At 35.2% G+C, this 18,564-nt stretch overlaps 1 protein-coding gene across 7 annotated transcripts in view; it reads left to right on the top strand.

Annotated features, from left to right (window-relative positions):
- The window catches only part of NUP98 (nucleoporin 98 and 96 precursor), a 99,892-nt gene that overhangs the window by 41,445 nt on the left and 39,883 nt on the right, over window positions 1-18,564 (top strand). For 5 of the 7 annotated variants that reach the window (XM_016218126.2, XM_016218125.2, XM_016218127.2 and 2 more), the window contains 6 exons: window positions 1,123-1,263; window positions 7,836-7,969; window positions 10,888-11,075; window positions 13,552-13,668; window positions 15,114-15,412; window positions 18,128-18,241. In XM_016218126.2, the coding sequence (XP_016073612.2) occupies window positions 1,123-1,263; window positions 7,836-7,969; window positions 10,888-11,075; window positions 13,552-13,668; window positions 15,114-15,412; window positions 18,128-18,241 (993 nt within the window). The remainder of the gene's footprint in view (window positions 1-1,122; window positions 1,264-7,835; window positions 7,970-10,887; window positions 11,076-13,551; window positions 13,669-15,113; window positions 15,413-18,127; window positions 18,242-18,564) is intronic. The other 2 variants (XM_087821692.1, XM_016218128.2) reach the window with 1 other exon arrangement.

The following is an 18,564-nucleotide window of genomic DNA, read 5'->3' as shown; positions in this document are numbered from 1 at the left end:
ATGACGTTGGACAGTTAGGGAATATTTTGTCCGTTCAGTAGTCACCCTCACCAGTTTATACTGTGTGAATTTTCTGAGTATAAACTTTCAATTTTATTTATTTTTTTGCTTATGATTTCAAAGCAGTTCCCATTTGATTTTTTAACCTCCTAGTGTTATATCTTTGAAATGATTTTACTGATTTTCTTGGTAACCCCTTATCTATATTAAGACGTATTCATACATTAGAAGGAGTTTCAGGTCTTCCAAATTGCCAGTAACTTCTTGAGGGAAGAAGGGATGAAAATCTTTTAAATGATTTTTGCCAGTAACTTATTCTAAATAAGCGAGTTCTCTCTGTTTTATACTTTAAAAATCATTGCTGACAAGATCTATAAGTAAGAATCATTTGGCTTTAGAACATTACATATTTCTGCAATGGGTTTCCCTCTGGTGAAAACAAGTTCTTATTCCATCCAATCTGATTCATGCTGAAACTTGATTCTCTTTAGTAACCTTATCACAAGGCATTTAGCTTTTTATAAAACAAAAAGTCTAAAGTAGAGTATTTTGCAAATATTGAAATTTAAGATTAACTTTTTAATTCTTTCAAAATTTGTTTTACTATAGAGTAGCAGTTAAGAGCCTTGATTGTATTGTTAGATGCACTGATGTTTGAACCCCAGTTTCACCATTTACTATGTGACATTGAGCTGATTACTAAACCGTCAGTTTTCTCATCTGTAAAATGGGGGTAATGGTTTCCTACTTCCAGGCTTATGAAGATTAAATGAGATGGTACTCATTATTTAAAGAGTGTTAATATCTACCAGACATCTACTTGCTTAATATGTATTTGTTCATTTTAAATCTTAGGATAAATATATAAGCTATGTGTTACTATCTCATTATAGTTTCGGAAACAACACAGTGAGGCTAAATATTTTGCCTATAATGTATATAACGTATTCAGTATAGTGCCTGGCATATAGTTAAGCATTTACTGTTTCTGCTCTTTTGTTGAAATGAGTGTTCAACAAATAATGAATTTTTCAAATGTATTATATTTTTAAGTAACTGACCTCTGGTACAACATTCAAAGGATCTTCTGTGGCGCATTTTTCTTTCCTCTTGTCTCCATAGCTCTTGGTGCTGGACAGGCATCTTTGTTTGGGAACAACCAACCTAAGATCGGAGGGCCTCTTGGTACAGGAGCCTTTGGGGCCCCTGGATTTAATACCTCGACAGCCACTTTGGGCTTTGGAGCCCCCCAGGCCCCAGTAGGTAAGTGTCAGTCACTTTAGAAGGCTTTTTTCATTTTATTTCTTGCTAATACTTAACTTGCTGACTTGATTTCCCACTTCACCTCTGTTGCACCCGTACCAAAGCAGTACATGCATATGTGTCATTAAATAACTATTTAGTGCGGAAGGACTTATAATAGATTGTGGCCTTCCCTGCTTCCTCATTCTCAGACCTGCTCACCCAAAGAAACCACTTTTTTTTTTTTTATGTATCTTTATTGGTTTCAGAGAGAGAGGAAAGGAGAGGGAGGGAGAGAGATAAAGATAGAAACATCAGTGATGAGAGAGTTGTCATTGGTCAGCTGCTTTCTGCACCCCCTCTACTAGGGATCGACCCCGCAACCCTGCATGTGCCCTGACAGGGAATCAGACCTTGATCCCCTAGATCCTAGGGCGATGCTCAACTGCTGAGCCATGCCCGGCCAAGCAAGAAACCACTTTGGTTACAGCTTTTAATTCATCTGGTATATAATTAAGTTCATATTTCTGAGTGATATGCTTATATTGCTGTGATTTGCTTTATTAAATATAAGTAAATGTAAATTGTTAATGATAGATGAAAATTTAGGTCATTTATCACCTCTCTGCTTATTTACTTCTCCCAATATAACTGTTTACTCAATTCCCTGTTTAGTTTTATCTATTGAAGTATTTTTCTTACTTCATTCATTTGAATACCCCTTCGCAGTTTTTGCGACACCTGCCTGCCACCTCTATTATTATTTCTGATATAAAATTAATTCTTAACTTAAATATCACTTTAAAGAAAGTTATATTCTACCAGAAAGGAAAAATTGATACCAACTGGCAAAAATAGAGCAAGATAGAATTTTAAATTCATCTCCAGTACTATCATAATCCATGTACCACATTTTGAGAATCTTTTGTAGATTTGAGCTGTGTCCTTATATACTTTAACTTTTCTCAAATAGGGGATAGTATTTCTTGACTCCCCTTGGTCAAATAAGAATATTAGTGCCCTTCCTTACCCTTCCCTTTTTTTCATTTCTTTTGCCATCTTTATATTTTTATACTGATTTATTACTGTCTTCTTTTCTTTGGTTAAAGCATAAAAGATGCACATGAACACATTTATTATAACCATGAAAACATTGCTGCCCAGCCAAGTATACCTTTCCCATATAGCTTTTCCTGAGATTTCTGATTCTTTTTTCCCCTTGCTTTACCAGCCCTTATTGTCTTCCTAAACTAGTCCAAATTCTTAAGGATGGTATCAGAATTCTTTTACCCAAGAATACTTCATTCTTTGATCCCTATGTCCTCTGCAGCACTATGAACTCTGATTACTCCCTATGCGTTCAGTATTGTTCTGGGATATTTCCTTCAAGTCTACCCAGTGGGCACTACTGTGTCCTGGGTATAGGGTTTTCCTCTTTATTTCCCAAGTTCTTTGGAATATATTTTCAAGTAAAATGTATATAAAAGGTAAACTTTGACTACTTACAGACCTGAAAATATCTTCATTTGTTTCTCACACTTTAATGTTAAGAAACTTTGGTGTGAAAGTAGTTTGCTCTCACAACTTTTACTATATTCCTTCTTGCATTAATCATTACTGATTAGAAGTCTAATGCCTTTCTGATTTTTGAGACTTGTTCCCTCTACTCACATAAACATTTAGGTTTGTCCCTTTGAAATTTCAGGTATCTGCTTAGACTTTTTCCTATCATAATGCTTGGAGGGAGGGTTGTTTGTTTTTTCAGCTGTGTTTCTACTTTCTAGGAGATTTTTGGTTGTCTTCTAAATCATCGCCTTTTTGTATATTTATTAAAATCTTCACTCAAGGATATGTTTTTATTGATTTCTACAGAGAGAGAGAGAGAGAAATGCTTGCCCCCCACACCCTGGCCGGAAATCAAACCCAGAACCGTTTGGTGTACAGGACAATGCTCCAACCAACTGAGCCACCTGGCCAGGGCTGTATTTTTATTTATTTTATTTATTATTATTTTTTGTTAATCCTCACCCTAGGATGTATTTTTTTTTTTTTTTTTTTTTAGAGAGAGTAGAAGGGAAAAAGGGATGGGGGAGAGAGAGAGAAACATTGATGTGAGAGAGACATATCTGTTGGTTGCCTCCTACACACATCTGGACTGGGGCAGGGCAATCAAACCTGCAACCCAGGTACGTGCCCTCGCCCTTGACTGGGAGTCAAACCCTCGACCCCTCAGTTCTGGGGCTGACTTTCTAGCCATGGAGCTACACTGGCCAGGGCTGTATTTTTATTTTTAACATGTAAGAATTCTTTCTTGTTCTCTGAAAGTTTCTTTTTTTAAAAGCCTCTGGTTTTGCCCTGGCTGGTTTTGCTCAGTGGTTAGGGTGTCAGCCTGTGGACCGAAGGGTCCAGAGTTTGATTCTGGCCAAGGACACATACCTGGGTTGTAGGCTCGATCTCTGGTCTGACTTGGGGCGAGTGCAGGAGGCAACCAATCGATGTCTCTCTCTCTTTCTCTTCCTTCTACACTCTTTGAAAAGCAATGGAAAAAATATCCTCACGTGAGGACTTAAAAAATAATAAAAGCATTTGGTTCTTAGATAACGTTTTTCTTGAAAGTCTGAATTTGTTAATAGGCATTAAAATTTCTTTTTTAGTGCTAAAGCTGATTCTAATGTTTGCACAGGTTCTTCTATTTCTTAAATCCTCAGGATTATTTTTGTTTTGTTTTGATATTACTTTTTAATGCAAGGTGACTATTTCCATTTATATTTAAGAATATAATAAAAGGCTCACTGGCTACTTGTGTGTATGGGTAGAGCTTGTTTACCAGTAAGTTTCGCTTTAAAGTAACTAGTCTAGGAACCAGTTGTTATCCAGGGGTCCTCTAAATGTCAGCTCTGGGATGGTGCAAGCACTCAGACTAGTTGCTTTTGTTCTTTCCATGTGTTAACTTGGTTTCATCAGAGGCACACACTGATATTTTGGCCTATCTGTTGAGCATCAGGGATTAGGAGGAGGATGGGGTAGCTATTTTGTGTATACTGTATTTTCACATCTGTTCATATGCTACTTCCCCATTCTTCGTAATTATGGGTTCCATAGATATATTTCTTTTTTTCTTTTTTTTTAACCATAGGTTTTATTTAGGTCTTTGGAGGGAGCAGGGGTGAATTAGAATTCTAATTAATCTCTGTGTGAACATTTGAATCAGCTTTATGATTAAAATGATTTATTTTATTTTCCTTTTGGTGGTTTTCAGAAGAAGGTGGTATATCATAACCTGCCATTTTCACTTGGATAGCTTTCTGAATTGTTTTAATAATCTTATCTTTTAAAAAAAAATTTCAATTACATTTTACATTCAATATTATTTTGTACTAGTTTCAGTTGTACAGCATTTTGGTTAGACAATCATGCTTTCAAAGTGTTCCCCTTGATATTTCCAGTACCCTCCTGGCACCATGCATAGTTACTACAGTATCGTTGTCTATATCCCCTATGCTGTACTTCACATTTCCATGACTGTTTTGTAAACTACCATTATGTATTTCTCAATTCTTTGACCTTTTTTACCCAGCCCCCTAATCCCCCCCCCCCCCCCCCCCCCCCCCCCGGCAACCATCAGTCTGCTCTCTGTATCCCATCTTTTTTCAAAGGCCAACAGTTGTATATGTTAGTGTTACCACCTATTTAAAAGTAGTTGTATTGACTTCTAGAAAGTACATCTTTGCATCACAGAATCTTAGTTGGAAGGTGCTTTAGAGTTTATGCAAATCCACCCTTATTGTGGGACTCCCTTACTTAACTTAAAAATCTCAGTTAAGGTTCCTGTCTTACAGGTCAGTCTAAGTTTGTTGTTTTGTTCACTTTGTTTAGAATCCAAACCCTCATTCAATAGTATTTCTACCCAGTAATTCTACTTTATCTCCTAAAGCTAAGTAAAACCAGTTTGCTACAATTCTTTGCAGAGCCTCATTATCTTCCAGATAAAGCATTATCAGTTTCTTCAGTTCTCAGAAGACCTAATCTTGAAACTTTTTTCTCTCCCTTTAATCATTTGGTCATAATGTAGTTTTTCAATATGTTTTCAAATTATTATGATCAGAATTGAATATAATACCAATGGTGGCTTAACTAGTGCTTATGCTTTCTTATTTATCTTTTTTTGCTAATGTATCTGCGCTTTTTTTCTGTATTTTTACATAATACAGTTAACATAGGGAAGATTTCATATTTAAACATACAAAAATAACAACATCCTCACAATTTTTCTAATTATGTTTGAATTTATTAAAGGAAGTTTTTAATTATTTAGAGCAAACCCAGGTGAGGTTACCTATCCTTGATAAATGATGGAATCAGCTGGTTTAAAATCAGCTTTTTCTAATGGGTAATTGGCTGTGAAGTAACAAACTGACCAGTGAATATTAGAGTCCTTTAAAAATATTCAGGTTTTCTTAAGTGTCCTTGAATAATCCACAGAATAACACTATGCTGATACTGTGTGGCACTGTGTAGCAAAAGATACTTTTCTACATTTTTTCCTCACCTGTAGTCTTAAAATGGGTGTAAGAACTTATTTTTATTTTTTAGTATATCTTTATTGATTTCAGAGAGAGGAAGGGAGAGGGGGAGAGATAGAAACATCAATGATGAGAGAGTCATCATTGATTGGCTGCCTCCTGCTCACCCTCTACTGGGGATCAAGCCCACAAACTGGGCATGTGCCCTGACCAGGAATCGAACTGCAATCTCCTGGATCTTAGGTCAATGCTCAAATGCTGAGCCACACCATGGCTGAGCAAGAACTTTCTGAATACAGATGATGTACTATATATGCTGTTTAAATTGACATCTCCTTTGGGTTTCACAATCCTGAGCAAATTTGCACTCTCTCTTTAAATATTAACTTTCAGTGTTTTAGTATTTAGTGAATACATTCAATTTAAAGAAAGCTTAATTTGACTAAATTCATCATACGTTTAGTTTTAGCTGTCTGTTCTAGGTTTTTTGTTATTGTTACTGCTTCTGTTGTGTTTTTTTCTCCCTATCATGAGTATTAAAAATTTCAGAATGTTTTGTTTATGACACTCCTTTAATGTGTATTTTATTATATTTTAGCTTTAGCCTTATTTTAAACATTTAAAGGAAAAAAGTATTTATATCTCTAAAATGATTTTTGGAAATATTTATGTTGCAAAGAGATTTTTTCATCAGTCAAGATACAATACAGATAGTATGGGGTTTGTTTGTTGTTTTTAACTGTGTACAGTTGTAGATTGTTGTTCTTTGTTCCTTAAATTATTTCTGACTGATGACACATTTGTTCTTAACTTTGAAAGAAAATTAGACTAATTGGGTTATCTTTTTTTCCTTTCAGTTTTTACTTTAATATGTGTATTAAATATAAATATTACACCTATAAGGACTTCTTAACAGCCTTTAATTCTGAAATTTTTACTTATTTAATTAAGTAAAAGATACTTTCTTATTTCCACTATGAAACACATTGTCATTATTTTTAATAGCTATTTAACTCACCATGTTGATGTATCATGATTTTTTAAAAAATATGTTATTGATTTCAGACAGAGGAAAGGAGAGGGAAAGAGAGATAGAAACATCAATGATGAGAGAGTCATTGATCAGCTGCCTCCTGTACACCCCCTCACTGGGGATCGATCCTGAAACCCAGGCATGTGCCCTGACCGGGAATTAAACCACAATCTCCTGGATCATAGGTTGATGTTCAGCTACCGAGCCATGCTGCCTGGGCTTGATTTTTTTTTTTTTTTTTTTTAATATATTGTATTGATTTCAGAGAGAGGAAGGGAAGAAGAAGAGAGAGAAACATCAATGAGAGAGTTGCATTGATCAGCTGCCTCCTGCATGCCCCCTGCTGGGGATCAAGCCCGAAACCTGGGCATGTGCCCTGACCAGGAATCAAACAGGGATCCCCTGGATCAATAGGTCGATGCTCAACTGCTGAGCCACGCTGGCTGGGCTGTATCATAATTTTTACAACTGTTAATGTTGGACATAGATTGTTTCCAAGTCTTGGCTATTACATAACGTTCAGTGAACATTTGCATTTTTCTTTATTTTGTTTCTTGTTTAAATAAACCCTTGGGTTAAGTTTCTATGCTTGAAATTATTAGGATAAAAAATATAAAAACTGTACTTGCTGTATGTACTGTCATATTATTTCTTTTAGTCAGACTATACCAATTTGTAATGTTTTTAAAAGTCAAAGACTTACTCTTTTTATATAACTGTGCCACTGATAGATAATGAGGTGAATATAAAAATATTTCTTAAAGGTTCTGGTTAACATTTCTTTGATTATTAGTAACAATGAACGCCTAAGTAAAATTTCGTATGTTTTTTTTTATGAAATGCCTCTTTATATCTTTGACCCATTCGTTTGATTGTTGATTTCTTCACAGTTTGCTCCCCTACTCCCCCCCAATAATGCCATTGAGTCTGAACATTTTGAAGACCACACCTTCAAAAAGAGTTTTGAGTTCTCTTGCTATAAATGCACTGGATCCTTGGACTGACGTCTTCCTTTCCCTTTTCTTTTTTGTAAAAAGCTTTGACAGATCCAAATGCCTCTGCTGCCCAGCAGGCTGTTCTTCAACAGCACATCAACAGTCTAACATACTCACCTTTTGGAGACTCACCTCTCTTCCGGAATCCCATGTCAGACCCTAAGAAGAAAGAAGAGGTAAATTTAAGGATGCTTCTGTAGAATTTATTCTCAGAATAATCTAAATATGCAGAATGTAATTCCTTCTGTATAAAACCTAAGCAAAGTTAGATGTAATTAATTTTTAAGACATATTTATTCATGCTTTTCACTAGGCCAGGGATAAATTATTTTTGCTACTGGAATGCAGCATGACTAACAGTGAAATGAACACTTTACTGGAGATGAGGTCTGTGACTTTTCTTTTTTTTTTTTAAATATATCTTTATTGATTTCAGAGAGAGGAAAGGAGAGGGAGAGAGAGAGATAGAAACATCAGTGATGAGAGAGTCATTGATCAAGCCTGCAACCCGGGCATGTGCCCTGACTGGGAATCGAACCCTGATCGCCTGGATTCTAGGTCGACACTCAACAGCTGAGCCACGCCCAGCCGGGCGAGGTCTGTGACTTTTTAACTGCCCTGAAATACGGCAGATATTTTATAGTTGAGCAAACCAAGGCTCATCTCCGAGAGGCTACTTTTCCTAAAATCATAATGCTCTTAAGTGGCATACCAAAATCTTTTCTCCTGATTTCTGCATAGCTTTGTCCTAATCTTTTATGCTCTAGTGGCAGAGAAATGATCTTTTGCTCACTGGTGTGTCATTAAAAGCATAGTCTTTGGTCTGTTTTTTTGTTGTTGGTGGTTTTTATTGGGTTTATTGGAGTAGTGGTTAATAAATTATATAGGTTTCAGGTGTACAGTTCTATAATACATCATTCGTATATTGTATGATCACCACCCAAAGTCAAATCTCCTTTCATCACCACTATCCCCACTTTACCTTCTTCTACCTCTCTCCCACTCCCTTTACGCTCTGGTAACAACCATATTGTTGCTTGTGTCTATGAGTTTTTTGTTTTGTTGCTTAATCCCTTCACCTTTTTCACCCCCCTACCCCCTCCCCTCTCAGAGATGTCAGTCTGTTTTCTGTATCTGTGAGTCTCTTTCTGTTTATTTTGTTCATTAGAATCCACGTATAAGTGAAATTATATGGTATTTGTCTTTCTATGACTGGCTTATTTCAATTAGCATAATATTCTCCAGGTCCATCCATGCTGTCACAAAAAGTAAGATTTTTCCCTTTCTTTTTTTTTTTCAACCAAGTGGTATTCCATTGTGTAAATAGACCACAGCTTTTTTTATCCACTCATCTACTGATGGGCACTAGGGCTGTTTCCAAATCTTGGCTATTGTAAATAGCGCTGCAGTGAACATAGGGGTGCATAGTCTTTGCTCTGTTTAATCCTTGTTTTACCACTTATAGTCTGTGAGACACTGAACATATCTTTTTGCCTCTCTGAATCTGTTTCCTCATCTGTAAAATGGGATTCATAGTACTGATCACTGTTGAGAATTTAATGAGATAATGCAAACCTGGCTTGTAGTAAGTTAGTTGTTCAGTATATAGAAAACTTAAAGTGCTAAGGTACTATATAAATGTAAGTTGTGATTAGATACAAATTACATGTTATTCACGCAGCATAATTTTAGGTGGCTATATATGTGCTAGTCCTTGTGTTCAGCACTGAGGATACAAAAATAAATAAAAACTTGTCTCAGATCTTGTTATCTAATGAGGAAGATCATACCTGTAAGTGTTTAAATCTTCTGTAGCTCAATATAGTAGTATATGCAATAATAGAGAGAGGAGCCCATCAGCTGATGAATGGATAAACAAGATGTTATGTATCTGTACATTGAAATTTCATTCAGCCATAAAAAGAAGTGAAGTACTGCCTGGCTGGTCATGGCTTAGCAGTTGAGCATGAACCTAGGATCCAGGTGATCGCCCTTCGATTCCTGGTCAGGACACATGCCCAGGTTAGGGGCTTGATCCCCAGGAGGGGGCGTGCAGAAGGCAGCCGATCAATAACTCTTGTCATTGATGTTTCTATCTCTCTCTCCCTCTCCCTTCCTCTCTCTGAAATCAATAAAGATAATATTTTTTAAAAAACATGAAGTACTGATACTATAAATAGATACTGTAAGTATTATAATATGGATGAACCTTGAAAACAATATGCCAGGTGAAAGATGCAATGCTACACCAAAGGCCTAATGATTCCATTTATATCAAATGTCTAGAATAGACAAATCCATAGAGACAGAAAGTAAATTCGTGTTTGCTTAGTGATGAGAAGAATTGGGAGGTATGGGGTTTCCTTTTGGAGTGGGAAATGTTCTGGAGTTAGGTGGCAGTAATGGTTGCACAACCTTATAAATATAATAAGACCATTGAATTATATGTGTTAAAATGGTGACTTATGTGAATTTTATCTTAATAAAAATTTAAACATAACAGAGGGAAGACCATAGATTCTTGAGTGAGTTTGGTAACACTTTTCGGAAGAGGTAACATTTAACTCTTTCTGTGTTTGTACGTAGAAGTTGGTAGATCGAGGTCAAGACATTCCAAAACAAACAGAATTGTAGAAGATCACATATAGAATGATGGATAAATGCAAGCTAATATGTCTTTGTTTTTTCAGAGTGATTTGGGTTGCATAGAAGTTGAACATTAATTCATAGCTGTGTCTCGGGTTTTTTTGAACATAAAATTTTTATTTAATTGAAAAATAAATTTCTTAGAATTATCAATAATATGGTAGTACATTTTGATTTATAGAGCTCTTCAAATGCAGAATTTCAATTACATTTTAAAGCAAATCAGACAAAGTTGAAATAGGGGTTGGCTAGATTAAAAAGCAATTATAGAGAAATAAAGAGTTTCATTAGCATTTAAACATGCGTACAAAATTAGGTGTTGACATCCTTGTTTTATGGAAGCCAGGTGGGTGAATAGCAGAGATGAGGTTTGCACTCTGGTCTTCTGATTTTTATGGCCAAAATCATACATTTGAGTTAAACTTTTCTTGATGCTTTTGTTTTTCAGAGGTTGAAACCAACAAATCCAGCAGCCCAGAAGGCTCTCACCACACCCACTCATTACAAACTGACACCCCGCCCAGCCACCAGAGTCCGACCAAAGGCTTTACAAACAACAGGCACAGCCAAGTCACAGCTCTTTGATGGACTGGATGATGATGAACCATCCTTAGCCAATGGAGCATTCATGCCCAAGTGAGTTTGCTTTTGTTAACATAAATTAAATGTAAAATACACGATGGGACAAAAGTAGGTTTACAGTTGTGATTATGTGAAACAGAGTTTATTCATGTAATTATTTAATAAAGTATACTACAATGTTATGCAGTTATTTTTTTTACTTGAAAAATATAGAATGTCACAGAGAATAAAAATGACCTGACCACTTTTCGAGGATAATATAGTTAACATAAAAATATTTTAATTAATATGCTTTAGTTTTACATATACATATTTCTTTGTTTTGTTTTTGAAAGGTTAGTGCTTACATAATTTTATTTTAAGCTGAAGACACTTTACTTACAATGCAAATTGGCCAGACTGATTAAGAAGACTCTATAATTTTGATTCCCATACATATAGCTATTGAACAAATAATAAAAAAATTACACAGAAAAACATACAGGAAAGTATATAGAAGAGTTGTTGGTAAACATAGAAAATTACACTTAAATTATGTATTAGAGCAAATATGCCCTAGAATGTTAATACACGCGTGGAAAAAAACCCTGAATAAAAATACATACTAAACTCTTAACAGTAGTTAATATCTGAAAATATAACTTCAGGGCATTTTATTTCTGGGTGGCTTATTTTTTTGAGATACACAGTTTCACATGAACACACACAGACACGAACTTTTTAAACAGCAAATACTTTTCTAATCAGAATAAAAACTGTCATTCTCTTTTTTGTCTTTGTCTTTTTAAACAGCAAATACTTTTCTAATCAGAAAAAAACTGTTGTTCTCTTTTTTGTCTTTGGAGATAAAACTCATCACTTACAGTTTTTTGTCTATGAATGATGTTAAAAAGTGATCGCTTCTTTCTTTCATGATAATAATATGGTGGGCTGCTTTTTCAAAAAAAGATGGAAAGTCCAATTTTATATATTTCTTAGAATAGCATTAGATTATTTTGAAGTCAGAGACTGTATTATTCATGTTCGTGTCTCCAGTATTTAGCAAATTGTGTGGCACAGAGTTGTTGAAAAGGGCTTGGATTCACCAGTCCAACCATCTCTCAGGGCAGTTTCACCAGGGTTTTTTTAGGGTTTTCTACACTTTTCTGTTATTTGGCTTCATCCGCCTGTTCTCTGTACCTGTCTCACTTGATATTTCTGATGCCAGTCCTCTTCACTTTTGCCTGACACTGTTTTATGTTCTTTGTCTTCAAGTTTTATGTTTTTCATGTGAAACATTTTTAAATCCCTCTTCTCTTTCCCCTTCTGTCACTGTTTTTCAGTCCATTGTTGTTACTATTTTTTTAATGATCAAATTGCCCCACCTTTGGCTACCATTAATAGGGCAAGTACCAACTTAGTTTTCCTGGAGATAACAGTTCTTCATTTCAAGTGCCTGTTTCATTGGCTTATTTAGTAATATCATTACAATAAGGACTATAGCATACACAGGTTTGGAACAAACACTACTGGTGTTTATTACCATGTAACTCAGTTGCTGAGTCTGGAAGTAAATATATGAGAGTGGTCTGCTATTTATAGTTGTTTGGTGTATGGTTGGTTTTTGTTTGTTTTTTTAATATATCTTTATTGATTTCAGGGGGGGGGGGGAGAGAGAGAGAGAGAAAGAAACATCAGTGATGAGAGAGTCATTGATCGGCTGCAGCCTGCAACCCGGGCATGTGCCCTGACAGGGAATCGAACCCCGATCTCCTGAATCCTAGGTTGATGCTCAGCCACTGAGCCACGCCCGGCTGGGCTGGTGTGTGGTTTCTTTAAAGAAGAAATCAAGCATATTAATACCATGAGTTTAAGTGAATGTTGATTTAGATGTCTTCTATTGGTTTTTCTATTTGAAGCTTGTTTACTATGGAGGTTCTTGCCTTAGGTAAACCCGCTGTATACAAACCTGAACATTCTAGGTATTTGTGATCCTTTGCATCTTTGGATATCAGAGATTTTTATTCCTGTTTCTTTCTTGTCATCTTACTTTAAAAATTATTCTCATTTAGTCAAGAAGTATCTTATTTACCTACTTTCTTCAGGAACTCAGCATGCTGAGTTCTTTGGGAGGAGACAGTCATAAATCCTTACTGCCAAAAGAAAAGGAAAATGTTTACAGAGAGAAAAGACATGTAGAGAAATAATTAAAATATAACACAGTATGATGAGTTTATAACTAAGTGTACCTATAAAGTGCCCAGTGGTTCAGAGAACCATGAGTAATAATTTCTAGGGGAATTTCCACTGTTTTGAACGTGATCAGGTTTATTCTTCCAGATGCCAGAGTGCAATATATTTCGGACATTATGCTTTGGTCATGTGTTTATAGGAAGAGTTTGTGAGTTGAATGAACTTGTTAGATCATTTTTAGATGTATAAGAATTGAACAAGAGTGCCCTTTTTTACTCTGGTTTTTAAGATAATGTCTGTGAAGTAACTATGTGTCTGAGGTTTGTTTTTCCCCCCCCTTTTTGATCTCTGTTTATAGAAAGAGCATTAAGAAGTTGGTTTTGAAAAACCTTAACAATAGCAATCTCTTCTCTCCTGTTAATCGTGATTCAGAAGATCTAGCCTCACCATCTGATTATCCAGAAAATGGAGAGAGGTAAACTGCATTCTGTTTTGTGTTGTTTCTGGTAGAGCACTCAATTCTCATTTTGAAAAAATTCTGAGCTGAAAATTTATTTATTCTGCGAAAATTTATGAAGCCTGGCAGATGTTGTGTAGAAATATTACAGCAGATGAGCACCTAGAAATTAAGTAATGTTTTTGCTTTTTGAGTACTTTAGATCTTAAAATTATTGGAGTTCTTCTGATCCAGTTCTGCAAAACTATTTTGGTATCCATGTGTGTCATTTTAAACAGAGTTAGCTTACATTTGACATTTATCCACTCCCCTTTAAAACAAGGGATACTTTGTGATAAGTATTGGAGTGATGATAATTGTAACCAAACCAAAGAAAAATAAGTATAGAAGTATATAAAATGAATAAAGGAGGAAGTGGAAGTATATGCAGGAATCCTTAATAGTTTGGTATATATTCTTACAGTTTAGAGGTTTGTTTATAAATGTTTTCTTATAGATAAACATTGCAGAGATTATGCATGAATGATATGTATTCTATAACCTGCTCATCTCCATTTATTTTATTATAAATGCCATTTTATATCAGTATGAATATTGATAACCCTATAGCCATTTGTGAATGTAAGATAATTCAGTCAGTTCTCTACTGGAGGACATTTAGATTATTTGATACTCTATATTCAATATAATGACTGAGTGAAAAATTTATATATACATACGTGTGTGTGTGTGTGTGTGTGTGTATCCACTCCTTTTTTTTTCTCTTTGGATAAAATTTTAGTTTGATTTTTTTTTTCCTTTTTCCATTAATGATGTATTCTCTAATACCTTGATGGTAATATTTTTTAAAAATCTAAATTTTCTTTTAGTTTTTTAAAATTGAAACTCACTACTGGTTATTTGACCCCCACATGGTAAAGCATCTTGTTTTTATTAAACTAAAAATCTGATGCTATAGCCATTTATTCATGAAAATAGATCTATTAAAAGCATGAAATCTACAGCCAGATTTCCTGGGTTAAAATTTCAACTCTAGCACTTAACAGTTTTGTGACCTTGGGCAAGTTACTTTATTTTCTGTGTCTTAGTTGTCTTTTGTATAAAATAGAATGATAGTAACCTATGTTACCAGGTTACTATAAGTATGAAATGATTTTTTAAAAATATATATCTTTATTGATTTCAGAGAGAGGAAAGGAGGGGGAGAGAGAGAGATAGAAACATCAATGATGAGAGAGTCATTGATCGGCTGCCTAGCCCGCAACAGGAATCAAACCCCGATCACCTGGATCCTAGGTCAATGCTCAACCGCTGAGCCACGTTCGGCCGGGCTTAAATGAATTTTTAATATGTGGAATTATCTAGAATAGTGCCAGGGACTTAGTGAAGGCTCAGTAAGGGTTGTTATCACTGTTACTACTACTACAAGGGTCTGAGATACTGTTTTTATTTTCCTTTTTCAGATTCAGTTTCCTGAGCAAACCTGTTGATGAGAATCATCAGCAAGATGGAGATGATGATTCTCTTATGTCACGTTTTTATGCTAACCCTATTGCCAAACCCATTCCTCAGACCCCAGAGAGTGCTGGAAATAAACACAATAACAGCAGCAGTGTGGATGATACCATTGTTGCATTGAACATGCGTGCTGCCTTGCGAAATGGGCTGGAAGGAAGCAGTGAAGAAACCTCTTTTCATGAGGAGTCATTGCAGGATGACCGGGAAGAAATAGAAAATAGTACTTATCATATGCATCCAGCAGGTCAGGTTCAGATTGGTGCATAACTAATCTCTTACCAGTCATTTGAAATTTCTTGTTATTTGTCACAGATTTTTAACAGAATGAAAGTCAGCTATCTGAACTTTTAAATGTTTTTTATTGCATTTTATGGAAGTTAACATAAAAACACTTTTCACTTATACTTTGGTCAGTTTCTAAATTCATGTACTTTTGTAACATTTGAGGTAGTTAAAATTCATGTCATTTAAATTATCCTGGTATAGTTTAAAGATCCCAGATTTTATAGCCAGAGAGGCTATCGTCATACTTTTTCTAGCTTTATAAATTTGCATAGATTGATGATTAGTTTTTAAATTAAAATGATAGTGGTAATTATTTCTTAAGGTGTTTGAGATTTCAGTTAGATTTAAGTATATAGAACAAAATGCCTGACATGTATAGGCATTCAAAAGGTAGCTGTTGCTATGATTGTGTATTACCTCCTCAGTTTTGTGCTTGCTTCTCCCCTTCCCCCCCATAATGAACTGATTTTCCCCCCAACTAACTTATGAAACAAGTAATATAAACTATAAGATTAGACTGTCTTGCTTGCCTTTTTTCTGTGTTGATAAAACATCTTATTTGGGTTTTGATAAATGCCATTACCTTTTTAAAATTTTATTTTATCGTTTTTTTAAATATGTTTTTATTGATTTCAGAGAGAGGAAGGGAGCAGGGGAGAGAGAGAGAGAGACATTCATGAGAGGGAAACATCAAACAGCTGCCTCCTGCATGCCCCCTACTGGGGAAGAGCCTGCAAACCAGGCATGTGCCCTGACTTGGAATCAGACCAGTTACCTCCTGGTGCATGGGGCAGTGCTCAACCAACTGAGCCACACCAGCCGGCCTGTCATTACCTTTCTTAAAAAATTGAGGTACAAATTATATATAGTGAAGTGCACAGATCTTGAGTTCATTTCAGTAAAATTTGATACATACATATTCAGATACCTAATACCTCAATCAAGAGATAGAACATTTCTTTTACCTGGCGAGTTCCTTGTGTCACAATCCCCAGAAGTCAGTCACAATCTGATTTTTGTTACATAGATTAGTTTTGCCTGTTCCTGAACTTTATATAAATGGAATCAAATATACATTATTCTTTTTTACTCTAATTTTCATGAGATTGCATCCATGATGTATGTATCAGCACCTTTTTTTTTAGCTCAGTAGTATTAAATATGTCACATTTGCTTAATCCATTCTGTTAGTGAACAGTTGGGGTTGTTTCAGAGTTATTCTTGAAGTGTCTATAAAATTTTTCTATATCTAGTGATCTTACTGCCTTTATATAGTGCTCAAAGCACTTAAAAATAAGCCAGCTCTAATAGTATATCTTCTGGTCACTTGGTGCCCTAAGGAAACAATTTTATACATTCACTAAGAATCCCGAGTATATATGCTTATGTGTGTATATCTACATGAATTCATTATGCTACTACAATTTTTTTCAAATATCCAGTCTAGATTTTTTTTATTGTTTCTAGTTTTCTCATTGACCTTGTTTGCCACCTCCCAATTTAAAATTTCATTCCCAAGGACATTAACAATCCTCTAAACCTTGCCAGTAGAGAAACAAGGTAAGTATACAAGTGGGCATTGCTGGAGGCTGGTGTTTAATCTGATATTGGCTTAAATTGTTTTCTTTCAGAGAGAAAGTTAGCCTCACCTCTACATATACATGGGACAAGGAGTGATTAGAACAAGCAAACCAGTATTCTATTTTCTTTGAATTTTTTTAGAAATCTACCTAGTTGGTACTTTTTTAAAAATTACACTAGATGTATAGACCTTTAAGTTTCCATTTGTCTTTGGGACTTTCTCATATAGGGTTTTTCATCTTGATTTTGGCTCCGTTGGAGGTGTAAATATGAAAGATATAAGAGCTTTATGGAAGACAATAAGCTATAAAATAAAAAGTCCTGGGTTTGGAGTTTTAGCTCCATCTATACCACTGAATTGCTATGTAATCCAAGGCACGTTCATTCCATCCTGGGTTTTAGTATCTTCAGTTGTACAAAAGAAAAGAACTAAGTAAGCTTTTCCCGGAGTATCTTCTGTGGAATGCCTTTCATAGTGTAGTGTTGTTGTTTTGTTTTAATATGTTTTTATTGATTTCAGAGAGAAGGAGGGAGAGAGAGAGAGAAACATCAATGATGAGAGAGTCATAGCTCGGCTGCCTCCTGCACATACCCTACTGGGGATCGAGCCTGCAACCCGGGCATGTGTCCTGACCGGGAATTAAACCATGATCTCCTGGTTCATGGGTTGATGCTCAACCACTGAGCCAAGCTGTCCAGGCATAGTGTAGTGTTTTAGCTGGTGTCAGTGAAAAGAAAGTCCTGTGGTTAAGCCTGGGAAACATGGGATTGAGTAAAGTTGAATAGACTTCCTTATTTTGCAAGTTTTCAGAACCTGAAATATGCTGTCCTAAACATGCTGTGCATGTTTCCCAAACTAAAAAAACAAAACACTTTTTTCCCTAGGACTAATGCTTCTTAGATAACCAGCTTGGAAATGTGCTTTATCCCTGTGTATTTTCTCTTTATGTAATAATTTAGTTACTGATTATTCAGGTAATTTAAAAAATTACTCATTTTATAGAAAAATTTTAAAAGGTGAAATATTACTGAAAATGCTTCTGCCTGAAGACAGTCAAAATTAATATTATATTTTTTGTTTCTTTTGTCACAGGCATTGTTCTCACTAAGGTTGGGTACTATACTATTCCATGTATGGATGATCTTGCTAAAATTACCAATGAAAAAGGAGAGTGTATTGTCTCTGACTTCACTATTGGCCGTAAAGGTGAGTGTGAGTTTAGGAGTTAGTAATGTATAAGCCAGAGATCTGCACCTTATATTTTTAATTAAGTAAAGGAAGCTCTTAATAGCGGAATCCATTTTTTCCCCTACATTTGGACCCACCTTGGCCTGAATAGCAGAAAAGAAACAGAACAAGACTAGAGCCTTTTATCATTCTTTGGTAACTATTTGGCTCATTGCAGTTTTCTGCAATTAAAGAAAATATTGTAAACAGCAAGAAGTACTAAGTGAGAAAATTCAATAGTTGACTAGATGAGTAATATTTAGATTCAACTTCATATTATTAAGTTATTACAAGTGTAATTT

The sequence above is a fragment of the Miniopterus natalensis genome, chromosome 11 (genome assembly GCF_054644295.1).
Source record: "Miniopterus natalensis isolate mMinNat1 chromosome 11, mMinNat1.hap1, whole genome shotgun sequence".
Classification (NCBI taxonomy): Eukaryota; Metazoa; Chordata; class Mammalia; order Chiroptera; family Miniopteridae; genus Miniopterus; species Miniopterus natalensis.
This window is presented reverse-complemented; position numbering and strand designations above follow the sequence as displayed.